The sequence below is a fragment of the Hesperophylax consimilis genome, chromosome 17 (genome assembly GCF_061612785.1).
Source record: "Hesperophylax consimilis isolate HC1 chromosome 17, BYU_Hcon_1.0, whole genome shotgun sequence".
NCBI classification, from domain to species: Eukaryota; Metazoa; Arthropoda; class Insecta; order Trichoptera; family Limnephilidae; genus Hesperophylax; species Hesperophylax consimilis.
The window spans coordinates 8276469-8290351 of record NC_142852.1 but is presented as its reverse complement, the minus strand read 5'-3'; the positions used below and the strand labels follow the sequence as shown (position 1 = coordinate 8290351).

The following is a 13883-nucleotide window of genomic DNA, read 5'->3' as shown; positions in this document are numbered from 1 at the left end:
TAGCAGCGGTTCCAGATGAGATCCTTGGGGAATAAAGAAAAATAATATTTAAGATGAAATAAATTCTTGTAAAGTGTCACATAATATGATAAATAGATAAAATAGAACAGAACATGATAAAAGTATAGGTTAGGTTAGGTTTGCTTGTTCTTTTCATCAATGAGTCGTTTGTCACTTTGGTGTTTTAAGTACTCTTATATGTAGTTCTATAAATTAGGTTTTTAAAAAAATTTACTTCTATGAAGGAGAGACTTTGCATCACTTTCGCATTTCCATATTTTCTCATCGAACCAGGCGTTTTGTAGTCATAGTAAATCGTTATCTTTTCGTTCGGTTTAGCACATAATGGATCATCACTTAAAATTAAATCCTAAGATATATGGAGACGTACCAATCTACACAGACTCTGTGGGGCTCTGGAACTCGGACAGCGCTTGTATGGGTGTCGGCTGTTTCTTCTGTGAGCCGCGGCGCACCTTGGCGCGCACTTCCTCGGGCTTCTCGGGGCGGACCAGCGGCTTCTTCTCCGGAGCCTTCATGCGCCACACCACTATCGGGGACTGCAAACACACAACAAACCATCAAGAATATCATAAAATCAAACTGAAAATATTAATCTGAATAATTCCTGAAATCTTTTATCCCAAGTGGCAGACGGCCTTTAGGGTCATATAGAATCAATCTCAGGTCCTGCGAATCAATCTCAAGAGCCTATTTCATCTTTGGGGATGATTTTGGAGGGTCTTTCTGCGCAAAGTAAGGAGTATTTATAACATTCTGAATTATAATTGCACGCATTATGATGCTTCAAAATTGTTTTTAAAATCTTTATTAAACCTTCCTTATCTGTGGTGTGTATTTACTACACATTGCTTCTAATAACTTTAATAACTCTATAAATATAACAAAATTCTAGGTTCAGGTTTTAGGTATTCCTCCGTTATACATTTATGCACTGAATTAAAAAATAATATTTTACATAGTTTTCAAATTCAATTAAAAATCAGAGATTTTTGTTAAAAATCGGGAGCAAATACACCAATACAATCAACTGTGTGATACTAATACGCGAAGAGTGTGAGAGGAAATGACACGCTATTGATGTCCCGCTTTAATTCGCTATGCGGGAACATGAGATATCCACATGTCTGCAGTTGTATTTTGATTTAGACCATCGATACCTACGACCGCACAGCTGAGTTTGTGCTAGCCGCCAGCGTCGTTAGATGTGGACCTCTCGCACGTTTTTTTAGCATCTGCCGATGGTTTTTTCATGCTTTCAGCAATTAAATTACAATTATTATCAGTTTTGACATAAAATATAGTAAAAATAATCGATTAGCTATGAATATTCATATTTTTCCCATATTAAATGGCTTATTTTGAGATGTATATTGACTACACAGCACCGGAATGCGTGGATTTTTTTAGCACAGTAAGGGAAAGGTTAAAAACAAATCCCCCACCCATACCACTACCAGATATGTTATTTCTCATTGCTTCAACCATGTTCACAAACAATAAAAAAAACATCAAAAGAAAACATTTTAGCTAAGTAAGTTTAGCCACTCGAGCGATAGCGTATTTAAGAAAAAAAACATCTTGAGCGACAGACATTTTTCCGGGCTTTCGGTTTTGGATTCAGCCGCGCTCATTAAAAAAATCATTGAAACTGCTTACTGTTGTTTAACTCTTTGCACGCGGCCATATCAACAGTTGATACGGAAACTTTGACGGCCGATATTTCGTCATAAATGTATTTCTTGCTCACTTGGACATTCGTAGAACTATCACGATGCTGACATCTACAAGAATTTCTCAAAAATAAAATTGTATTTCATAAAAAAAGATCGATAATCAAGTGCGGCTCTTCACGCCTTTTAGTCCTTTAGTTTACATTTTTGTCAACGGATGGCGTTAGTACTAGTATGTCATTCATAACTAAAAGTGATCATGGTGTCCCACTTGTGTCTATCACCTAAGTACACACACGCCGAGTGAATGGCGGGACCACATTCAAAAGATACGGTACGTCTTTGCATGAAATTTTATGTTTTTGTTTTTATGAACATCTAAGAGTGTTGACACACGAGGATTTGTTTTCATATTGTAGAGAATAATCTGTTCTGTCTATATAGTCCAATAAATCATGCCAGAATGCTATGATTTGACATTTAATTGCGTGCATGGGTATTTGAAAATATGTACCGCGTACGGGTATAGATAAAACAGAGCAAATTAACGCGTTCAAAAGGTTAAAGCCAATGTATCCACCTATATTTATTTATCCACCGTCTATCCTGTTTAAAAGGTTAATTAAAAATAAATCAATCAATTTATGTACGCATTCTGTAACGTATTACGCTTTATGTCGCCGATAACTTCACCAGAGCTAGGCAGCACAGGCTTTTTGCAGACAAACATGCCTTTGCGGAGAATGACTACACTCTTAAACCACGTTTCGTCTAAGGTAGACATTTTTCAGTTAAACTTCACTAATATCAGAATTGCAATAATTTATTTATTTTAACATAAAGCTGTGTCTCAAATGTAATGATAACTAATGTAATGTTATTAATTGTAACTAACTAACTAACTAACTAACTAACCATCACGCCATTTCTCCGCAGGGGTTGGCAAAGAGGACGGACCGCCAAACAACTCAGTCACACCACACACTCTTAATAATACTCTTCTATTATTTTGACTTTTGACATGGTTTGACTCGAGTATCTGATTCACTCGGTCGTGCCATGACTTCCTTGGGAGTACCCGACTTCTGCTACCATTCATATTTGCATCGTATATTCTCCTTTCTTCGCTCATTCGCTCTACATGCTCAAACCATCAAAGCGACCCTTTCTTGATCTTACTCGTTACTCTTACATCAGCCTTGCACTCTTTGCGGATCTACACATTTGAATTGAACTATTAATTGTAAATATAAATTTCTGTATATTGTCTATGATCTACTGGAAACGACTATAGTCACCGACATTTAAAAAATGCAATTATTGACGCATATGTTTAATTGTAAGAAAATAATTCAAAATGACGTCTACATGCAGAGTACACGGTACAAAACATTATATAGAATATATGATTAAAGGAGATAAAAATCAGTGACATCTTTTTGGTATTCGCAGCTATCGCTCAAGTGGTTAATCAATAAAATTGAACAATTATGAATTAATTATTGCTTTCATTAACTATATGTGAAATTTAAAATGGAATAAATCTATAATGAGTTGATTTAACCCCTAGCGGCAGGAGCCATGCATTTGCAGTGTTCAAAAATCGAGCCATGAACAAAAAAAATCTTTTTAGAGTGCTAAGGTGCTGATAAGGTGTTAACTATATATATATATATACATATATATATGTACATAACATGCTTTTGTAAGAATTTGTTTTTTTGTCAGTAAGTTGTGACTGTGACATATTTGTCACAAAGATAGTGCAAAATCAATTGAAGATGAGGAAAAGATGCTTGTGATAGATTTTACCACCCAAAAGTGAATAAAAATACGCTAAGATGTATTTTACTAAATAAAAGCAGAACAAAATATGCTTGTGATATATGTTACCACATGAAAGTGGAAATATAATATGCTTGCGACATATTTTACCACATTAAAGTGGAACAAAATATTCTTGCAATATATTTTACCACATGTAAGTAGAGATATAATATGCTTGCAACCAATTTTACCACATTAAAGTGGAACGAAATATGCTTGCGATATATTTTACCACATTAAAGTGGAAAGAAATATACTTGCGACATATTTTACTACATTAAAGTGGAAGGAAATATACTGGCGACATATTTTACCACATGTAAGTGGAAATTTAATATGCTTGTGACATATTTTACCACATTAAAGTGGAACGAAATATGCTTGCGTCATATTTTACCAGATGTAAGTGGAAATATAATATGCTTGCGACATATTTTACCACATTAAAGTGGAACGAAATATACTTGCGACATATTTTATCACATGTAAGTGGAAATATAATATGCTTGCGACATATTTTACCACATGATAAGGTGGAACGAATTTAATTCGCACATATTTTTTTTCATACTATAGTTTCACTGCATAACGCCAATGTCACTGTGACAACCTAATTACAAAGTTGTAAGGCAGAAGGGACATGGTTATGTTTATTAACTAGATCCGATAAGCAAGGTTCTTCCCAAGCTTCCCCTTCTTCTTTCCCTTATCCTGAAACAGATGCAGTGAATGCTAACAGTGCGATTCTTGTGTAATGTTATAAACGTACACAACCAACTATCAGACACACTAACTAACCAATAGGATGCATGATCTGGGTAACAAGATTGGGGGTACTGTCGATATATTTACTGACTCCATTTATAGAATGAAGCGTAATCTATACCAACACTTTGTTAAATCCTACAACTTCTAGTTGCGATGGTAATGTAGTTTTAGTGATTTGTCTTATATGTAGTATTTTTCTGGTATCTATATTATTTGATGCAACTGTTACATGTTTTACTAATATTTTTTTATATTCAGTTTACTGTTATATCGTGCTTTAAAATTATTTTGAATAATTTTAGAAAGTTCACTGGGTAAAATCCCAGCTGGGCACAAAACCGAATCAAATAAAACATAATAATCAAAAAATAGTTTTAAAATAGTACATAACACCATTGATAAGTTCATTCCTCTTGTAACGTACCTAAAAACTTCAGCTTTAGTCGTCACTATGACTTGTTCATGAGACCACAAGGCAGAACAGATGTTCTAACACAACATAACATGACAAGAAGAAGCGTGGTGCTATTTAATGAAATATCTAAAACTGTACATCTATTTAATTACTCTAATAACGTAAAATCTTGGACAGTAACTGGATGATTATGTAGTGCAAAAATTAAAAATAAATAAATACTGATAGTTAATAATAATTTAATATTATAACAGAACTGAAAATATTTTTTATAGAATGCATCGGATCAGTATGTTAAGAATGTGAATAGGTGCGTATTGAGAGAGAGAGAGAGAGTGCCTTCTAGAGAGATCGTAGCTTCAACTGTACTTACGTATTGGCTCTGAAGTCGAATTGCAGGTAGAAACAGCGCCACGACATAGAAATACCAATTGCGTGTTATGATTGCAACATTGAATCAAATTTATTGCAGGTATCTGCTGATTTATTTTTGGGGTATTATGCCGTGTTGCGCTACCTCTTTAGCTAACATTTCGGACAGCATTACAGTGTCTATCATCAGGGTAGACGTGTAATCGAAGATTGTGGTGAAATATGTGCTTGCGTAAGTAGATGCGATACCTTGTTGCGCGCTCCAATCTTCTAAGAGCTGGTTTACAATATAATTTAAAATAGTTTTTGGTGTAGTTGTCAATTACCGGATACCAATAACTATTAACGCCTAGGGCATTTGCAGTGTTGAAGAATCACACGCACGGTAAGAAGTATTGCAATCGCAGTGTCGACCTCGTACATTCATTTTGCCTTTGTATATTGTCTCCACTGGGTTATTTAAAGACAAAAATAAAAATGTCATTTTATCAAGATTATGAATTAAAGTTTTTTGCCGCCCCATACGGGTTAAATTCGCCTTAACCACTCAGAACATTAGAACGTCAAAAGACGTAAATATGATAATAGCGGTCAAGACATTAGAACGTCTTTTCACGTAAACGCGCGAGATTTTACAAAAATCGATTTATTTCCATCACTAGTATACGGATTGCCATGATTTAAAAAACAGAGTATCGATAATGAATAACGCTACGCGTCTGTATTCAAGAATATCTATGGAAAGTAGAGGTGCATTATCTAAGTCGATTGGATCTGTCATCTTGTTCGTTCATAATTTATTGCGTTTCTAAATAATTTATTAAAAATATTTTAGTTTGGACGGTTAATATTTTGAGGTGACTAATAGTTTTTAATTATATTTCTTCAATATATAAAGTGTTATTTCTTTATGATACTCAGAAAAAAGTACATTTTTCACAGCTTTGAAATAATGGTCAGCGATTTTTACATATTTTTGACGTTTTCAGAAAATGTATATTTAGAAACGCAAATATTTACGTATAACAAAACAATACGATAGTGAATTTCATAATCTTTCCAAAACATTTTTTAGAATGAGGCTACGTTTCCCAAAACGTGAGTTATGAAGCTTTTAACAAAACTCGTGAATAACACAAAAATTTTCACGTTTTGACAGTTCGCAAAGGAACACAAAGTAAATAAAAGTCTTTGTCTGAGAGGTTAATTATACTAATGGGATGTTTACAGATTTCGATTGCCTCCGTAATTAGGAGTGCTCGATGCGTTTCGGATCTTCCCAGGACTTCAGAAACAAATTCAAAGTAATGGCAGGTTTCAATTAAATGCCCGGCAATTGCCGATTTGTCCGGATGGCCGAGTTTGCTTGCTCGAAAGTGTTTTGATATCCTCTTGGATATGGCCCGTTCTGTCTGGCCTAAATACATATTGTCACATCCGGAGCAGCCCAGTATTTAAACTCCATCTGTCTCGAAAGGAAAGTTGGATTTTGCAAGCCCCAGAAGGTCTAGTATTTTGGTTGTAGTTCCGAACACAGTCTAGACGATTCCTTTTCTCAGTATCCTGGCAATTCTGTTGGTCACATTGTGAACACAAGGCAAGTAAGCGCAGCCTATCTACTCTTGTTTAATTAGGCATAGCACCCCAAAAATGAATCTTGATAATACTTTTGGCTGTGTCTTGTACTTTGTCAAATTCAAATCATATCTGCAGGTATATTTCAGAAATTTTATAATTATTGTTAAGGGGCCGTTCAAGTATTATGTAAGCACTATAGGGGGACAGGGGGGTCTTTGCTTTGCTTATTTTTGATGACATGGGGGGGTGGGGGGGTCGAGATAGTGATTACGTCAGCACTGCTCAGCAGTAGTTATTTTTTTTTACACATTGTCTATGTTTGAAAACCGAATACATATTCGGGGATTCCCACAAATAATTAATACGTTTAGGTACTCGCTTAAAAAAACAGAATACATTAACAGAAAAATGCATATAGGTACCAATTTTTACGTAAGCATGGGAGGGGGGGGGTAAGAGCTTTGCTTACTTTTGGTGACAAGGGGGAAGAGGGGGTAAATAATTGTAATAAATCTGCTTACGTAATACTTGAACGGCCCCTAAACTTTATTACGTCAGTTTTAATTTGAACATAGAATAAAGAAGAACAAGAAATGCCGTGTGTCATTTTTCATGATCGAAAAATTTGATGATTCTCCGCTTAGATTTTGTACGCAGAACTGCGTTTCACTATCATTACAAAATTCAAAGAGGGTGGTGATATAGGATGTTAGACGAGTGTAAGAGAGACAGAGTGCGTGCTAAATATATTTTCCAATCAAATCTATTTGGCAGGCATTTCTGGTGTTCTATATTCTATTCATTTGAAACTAAAGTGGTGGATTTTCGAACAAGTAAATTTCCAAAAAAATGTCAAAAAATAGATTTGACAAACTAGGTATATATCTAAGGACGGGTTGTTTAAAAAAATTTGAACAATTCGTCAAATTTAAAAGTTAATTTTCAAGTTCTGTGTAAGTTCTTTTCAGCTTTTGTTATAATTTCAGTTCTGTCAAGTAGCTGGCCTACAGTGATATAATAACAGAACTTGAATAGAACATTTGAGGAACCTGAAAATGAATTTTGAAATTTGATAAATTGTTCAAATTGAACGAAACAACCCATCCTTTATTATGGGAAACGCAACAATTTTCAGCTTGCAATGTCATTACCATCAAGTTTCCATGGAATTTTGCAATAATTATACTATAGCAAAAATATTAATTTAACTATGTAACATTAAAAAAGACAAGACAATGTTAATTTCATATTTTTCACTCTTTGAACATCAAAAATACTAATCTCTGTCATTCTGTGTTATTGAACTCAGAATTTTTCAAAATTGGAACTGATTGTGTGAAAAATTCAGATATGTGATAAAATACCTACCGATAATAGAATAATTAACAGAAAATTATTTAAACTGTCATTTTCAAAATTGGGACGGATGTGTCAAGAATTTAGGCAAGCAACAAAGTACCTACCTACATCAAAATTATTTTTTTATCAAAAAATTATTTTAATTTTATTTTTGTAATGTGTATTTCTTTAGTTTAAATTTGTTACAGTTAATCTTGACAAGTAAAGTCAGATTTTGTGATTTTTCATGAGGCTGCGCTTTTTAGCTAACATGCAATTACATATTTTTTTACATTAACTCCACACAGGAGAGAGGAAAATAATTTACCTGAGGTAAATAATTAATCTTTGGGGATACAGTGTAGTGGTTCTTTTTTTAGTAGAGGGGGAGGAGGGTCTTGAAAAGACCTATAAGAGGGAGGGAGCACAGAGGCCGGTAAATTCTCATGTGACAAATGTTAACCGTGTCGGGCGTACTTTTAGTGTGTTTCCCGACCACGCACCGGTGTCGAGCGATCAACAACGCTATCAATCCTACAATTATTATATCCCGTGATTTTTCACAGGTCTACGCTAGTTATCATTGCTAGTTGGGAGAAAAATCACAGGATGATACTTGACTAATTTATTTCTGCAGAATCAAAAAGTATTTAAATTTCTAAACAAGAATAAAAATAATTGTCTTATCTGTTCCAATGTAGAAAATGTCACCCTCGTGTAAGCACAAGGAAATTATATTGTATAATTAGTGAAAAAAGTGTGTGAACTTACAGCGATGGTGCCTTGGCGCGTGTACTTAGTGCTGGCGACGTAGGATGACTTGACCGTCAACACCACGGCGTTCATCAAGTTCTTAGCCGCCTGGATCAGAGACGTGGCGCTGTCCAGCTGAAATATATTCAATGGTCAACTTAATTACATGTTTTGTGCTACCATCGGTTGATTTGATTGATTCAAATCATAAATCGTCAAACATCAATCATCAATTGTCAATCATCATGCATCAATCGTCAAACATCAATAATCAATGATCAAATCTTAAATAATTATCAATCATCAAGCATCAATCGTCAGTAAATATCATACATCAATCGTCAAACATCAATCATCATTTGAATGTATCGCCCGAATAACGTTGCAAACAACAAAAACAAGATTTTTCAGAAACAATAAAAAACGTTTTTTAAATGATTTTTTATTTGAAAACATCCAATTTTTCAATAAGTTTTATATTACTTAGACATAAACAAGGGTACATGTGAAAAAATATTTTAAAAAACCATTAAAATAAAGGAAATAATCGAAATAAAACAAAAAAAAATGTGGGATAACGTTGCTTAAGCTGCCACTTTCAACGTTTTTCCACTGTAGTGCATACATTTACTGAGCCGGTAGGTTTTCATAAAAGCTTCTGTTGATTTCTGGTAAGTATTTGACAAAGCAATGTCTTTTCGATACATTTTCGGGTACTATTCTTCGTTTTGGCTCCAGCACTTCAATACAGCTTTTCAAAAAAAGGTTCTGGTCATTGTATGTTTTAGTGTAAAAAAGGTCAAAAAGTTCCTTTTTTTATGCAACGTCATAGTTTTACAATCTGGGTATCGACATTTACACATAAAGTCCTGTAAAAAAAACAGTTAAATCAATATTATCAACAACAGTAAGACGTCAAAAAAAAACATGTCAATAAGAAATAAATAAAAACATATTGAATAACTTGACAATAGACAAGGAATTGTTTATCTCTCAGATAGAAATATGTCAGTTTTGAAAATATATAATATAATGAAGTGGATACTTTGTTTAAAAATATTAATATTTGATAATGTAAATAATAAACAAAGTACTTAAGAAATTTGTATTAAAAAACCAAACAAAACTTATTTACATAAGAAATATAAGTGTAACGTTATTCCACTAACCTGTGTTGGGGGCGATTTGCCGCTAACCGCTTTGCCTTTACGACTTGTATAAGGTTTACCCGAATTTCTTGATGCCTTCTGTTTATTATCCTTCCAGTTTTCAAAAGAAATTTTACGTTTTTTCCCTTTATTCATATTAAATAACATACGCGGAGACACAGAAACTACCTGCTGTACAGACGGCATGTCGGCTCGCGCAACGTTATTCCACTGAGACTGGCTCCCCAGCGCACTTTGGATGCTACTAAAAGAGGTAGATAGATTTTTTTTTTCATGATGTGTAAGAGTAGGATAGATAGGTATACACATAAAGAACATTATTCCACCAAAAAATCACTTTACGATTTTTTGTTGTTTGCAACGTTATTCGGGCGATGCATTCAATTGTCAATCATCAAACATCAACCGTCAAACATCAATAATCAATGATCAAATCTTAAATAATTATCAATCATCAAGCATCAATCGTCAGTAAATATCATTCATCAATCGTCAAACATCAATCATCATTTGTCAATCATCAAGCATCAATCATCAAGCATCAATCGTCAAACATCAATAATCAATGATCAAATCATAAATAATTATCAATCATCAAGCATCAATCGTCAGTAAATATCATTCATCAATCGTCAAACATCAATCATCAATTGTCAATCATCAAGCATCAATCATCAAGCATCAATCGTCAAACATCAATAATCAATGATCAAATCATAAATAATTATCAATCATCAAGCATCAATCGTCAGTAAATATCATTCATCAATCGTCAAACATCAATCATCAATTGTCAATCATCAAGCATCAATCATCAAGCATCAATCGTCAAACATCAATAATCAATGATCAAATCATAAATAATTATCAATCATCAAGCATCAATCGTCAGTAAATATCATTCATCAATCGTCAAACATCAATCATCAATTGTCAATCATCAAGCATCAATCATCAAGCATCAATCGTCAAACATCAATAATCAATGATCAAATCATAAATAATTATCAATCATCAAGCATCAATCGTCAGTAAATATCATTCATCAATCGTCAAACATCAATCATCAATTGTCAATCATCAAGCATCAATCATCAAGCATCAATCGTCAAACATCAATAATCAATGATCAAATCATAAATAATTATCAATCATCAAGCATCAATCGTCAGTAAATATCATTCATCAATCGTCAAACATCAATCATCACAATCACAAGAGCCAACTCCTCCCAACCGTCGGGAGCCAGTGAGACTATGGCATCCCCAATCGGGGTAAGTTGTGGGGCTGAAGGCAGTGGGTAGGGGAAGGAGATGGGAAAGAGGAAGGTAAGGGAGTACCTGGCTAATCAGATGTGGTCACCAAACATTGCAAAAGCCATGTTTCAATTCTGAATGGTGGTATATAGGTCTACTGAGAGTATATTCCACTCTGGGTATCGTCAATCGTCAAGCGCCACGCATCAGAAATCATCAATCACCATAATTATGTGAATACCGTACAAGAGCCAACTCCTACCAACCGTCTGGAGCCAGTGAGACTATGGCATCCCCAATTGGGTAAGTTGTGAGGCTCAAGGCAGTGGGTAGGGGAAGGAGATGGGAAAGAGGAAGGTAAGGGAGTACCTGGCTAATCAGATGTGGTCACCAAACATTGCAAAAGCCATGTTTCAATTCTGAATGGTGGTATATAGGTCTACTGAGAGTATATTCCACTCTGGGTATCGTCAATCGTCAAGCGCCACGCATCAGAAATCATCAATCACCATAATTATGTGAATACCGTACAAGAGCCAACTCCTACCAACCGTCTGGAGCCAGTGAGACTATGGCATCCCCAATTGGGTAAGTTGTGAGGCTCAAGGCAGTGGGTAGGGGAAGGAGATGGGAAAGAGGAAGGTAAGGGAGTACCTGGCTAATCAGATGTGGTCACCAAACATTGCAAAAGCCATGTTTCAATTCTGAATGGTGGTATATAGGTCTACTGAGAGTATATTCCACTCTGGGTATCGTCAATCGTCAAGCGCCACGCATCAGAAATCATCAATCACCATAATTATGTGAATACCGTACAAGAGCCAACTCCTACCAACCGTCTGGAGCCAGTGAGACTATGGCATCCCCAATTGGGTAAGTTGTGAGGCTCAAGGCAGTGGGTAGGGGAAGGAGATGGGAAAGAGGAAGGTAAGGGAGTACCTGGCTAATCAGATGTGGTCACCAAACATTGCAAAAGCCATGTTTCAATTCTGAATGGTGGTATATAGGTCTACTGAGAGTATATTCCACTCTGGGTATCGTCAATCGTCAAGCGCCACGCATCAGAAATCATCAATCACCATAATTATGTGAATACCGTACAAGAGCCAACTCCTACCAACCGTCTGGAGCCAGTGAGACTATGGCATCCCCAATTGGGTAAGTTGTGAGGCTCAAGGCAGTGGGTAGGGGAAGGAGATGGGAAAGAGGAAGGTAAGGGAGTACCTGGCTAATCAGATGTGGTCACCAAACATTGCAAAAGCCATGTTTCAATTCTGAATGGTGGTATATAGGTCTACTGAGAGTATATTCCACTCTGGGTATCGTCAATCGTCAAGCGCCACGCATCAGAAATCATCAATCACCATAATTATGTGAATACCGTACAAGAGCCAACTCCTACCAACCGTCTGGAGCCAGTGAGACTATGGCATCCCCAATCGGGGTAAGTTGTGGGGCTCAAGGCAGTGGGTAGGGGAAGGAGATGGGAAAGAGGAAGGTAAGGGAGTACCTGGCTAATCAGATGTGGTCACCAAACATTGCAAAAGCCATGTTTCAATTCTGAATGGTGGTATATAGGTCTACTGAGAGTATATTCCACTCTGGGTATCGTCAATCGTCAAGCGCCACGCATCAGAAATCATCAATCACCATAATTATGTGAATACCGTACAAGAGCCAACTCCTACCAACCGTCTGGAGCCAGTGAGACTATGGCATCCCCAATCGGGGTAAGTTGTGGGGCTGAAGGCAGTGGGTAGGGGAAGGAGATGGGAAAGAGGAAGGTAAGGGAGTACCTGGCTAATCAGATGTGGTCACCAAACATTGCAAAAGCCATGTTTCAATTCTGAATGGTGGTATATAGGTCTACTGAGAGTATATTCCACTCTGGGTATCGTCAATCGTCAAGCGCCACGCATCAGAAATCATCAATCACCATAATTATGTGAATACCGTACAAGAGCCAACTCCTACCAACCGTCTGGAGCCAGTGAGACTATGGCATCCCCAATCGGGGTAAGTTGTGGGGCTGAAGGCAGTGGGTAGGGGAAGGAGATGGGAAAGAGGAAGGTAAGGGAGTACCTGGCTAATCAGATGTGGTCACCAAACATTGCAAAAGCCATGTTTCAATTCTGAATGGTGGTATATAGGTCTACTGAGAGTATATTCCACTCTGGGTATCGTCAATCGTCAAGCGCCACGCATCAGAAATCATCAATCACCATAATTATGTGAATACCGTACAAGAGCCAACTCCTACCAACCGTCTGGAGCCAGTGAGACTATGGCATCCCCAATTGGGTAAGTTGTGAGGCTCAAGGCAGTGGGTAGGGGAAGGAGATGGGAAAGAGGAAGGTAAGGGAGTACCTGGCTAATCAGATGTGGTCACCAAACATTGCAAAAGCCATGTTTCAATTCTGAATGGTGGTATATAGGTCTACTGAGAGTATATTCCACTCTGGGTATCGTCAATCGTCAAGCGCCACGCATCAGAAATCATCAATCACCATAATTATGTGAATACCGTACAAGAGCCAACTCCTACCAACCGTCTGGAGCCAGTGAGACTATGGCATCCCCAATTGGGTAAGTTGTGAGGCTCAAGGCAGTGGGTAGGGGAAGGAGATGGGAAAGAGGAAGGTAAGGGAGTACCTGGCTAATCAGATGTGGTCACCAAACATTGCAAAAGCCATGTTTCAATTCTGAATGGTGG

The 13883-nt window shown here is 36.4% G+C and overlaps 1 protein-coding gene across 2 annotated transcripts in view; it reads right to left on the bottom strand.

The window, feature by feature from the left end:
• The window catches only part of alpha-Cat (catenin alpha), a 152769-nt gene that overhangs the window by 5082 nt on the left and 133804 nt on the right, over positions 1–13883 (bottom strand). For both annotated transcript variants that reach the window (XM_089641502.1, XM_089641501.1), the window contains exons 21-22: positions 8764–8880; positions 392–560 (exon numbers count right to left, since the gene is read on the bottom strand). In XM_089641502.1, coding sequence (XP_089497628.1) covers positions 396–560; positions 8764–8880 — 282 coding nt within the window. In that variant the 3' untranslated portion in view covers positions 392–395. The remainder of the gene's footprint in view (positions 1–391; positions 561–8763; positions 8881–13883) is intronic.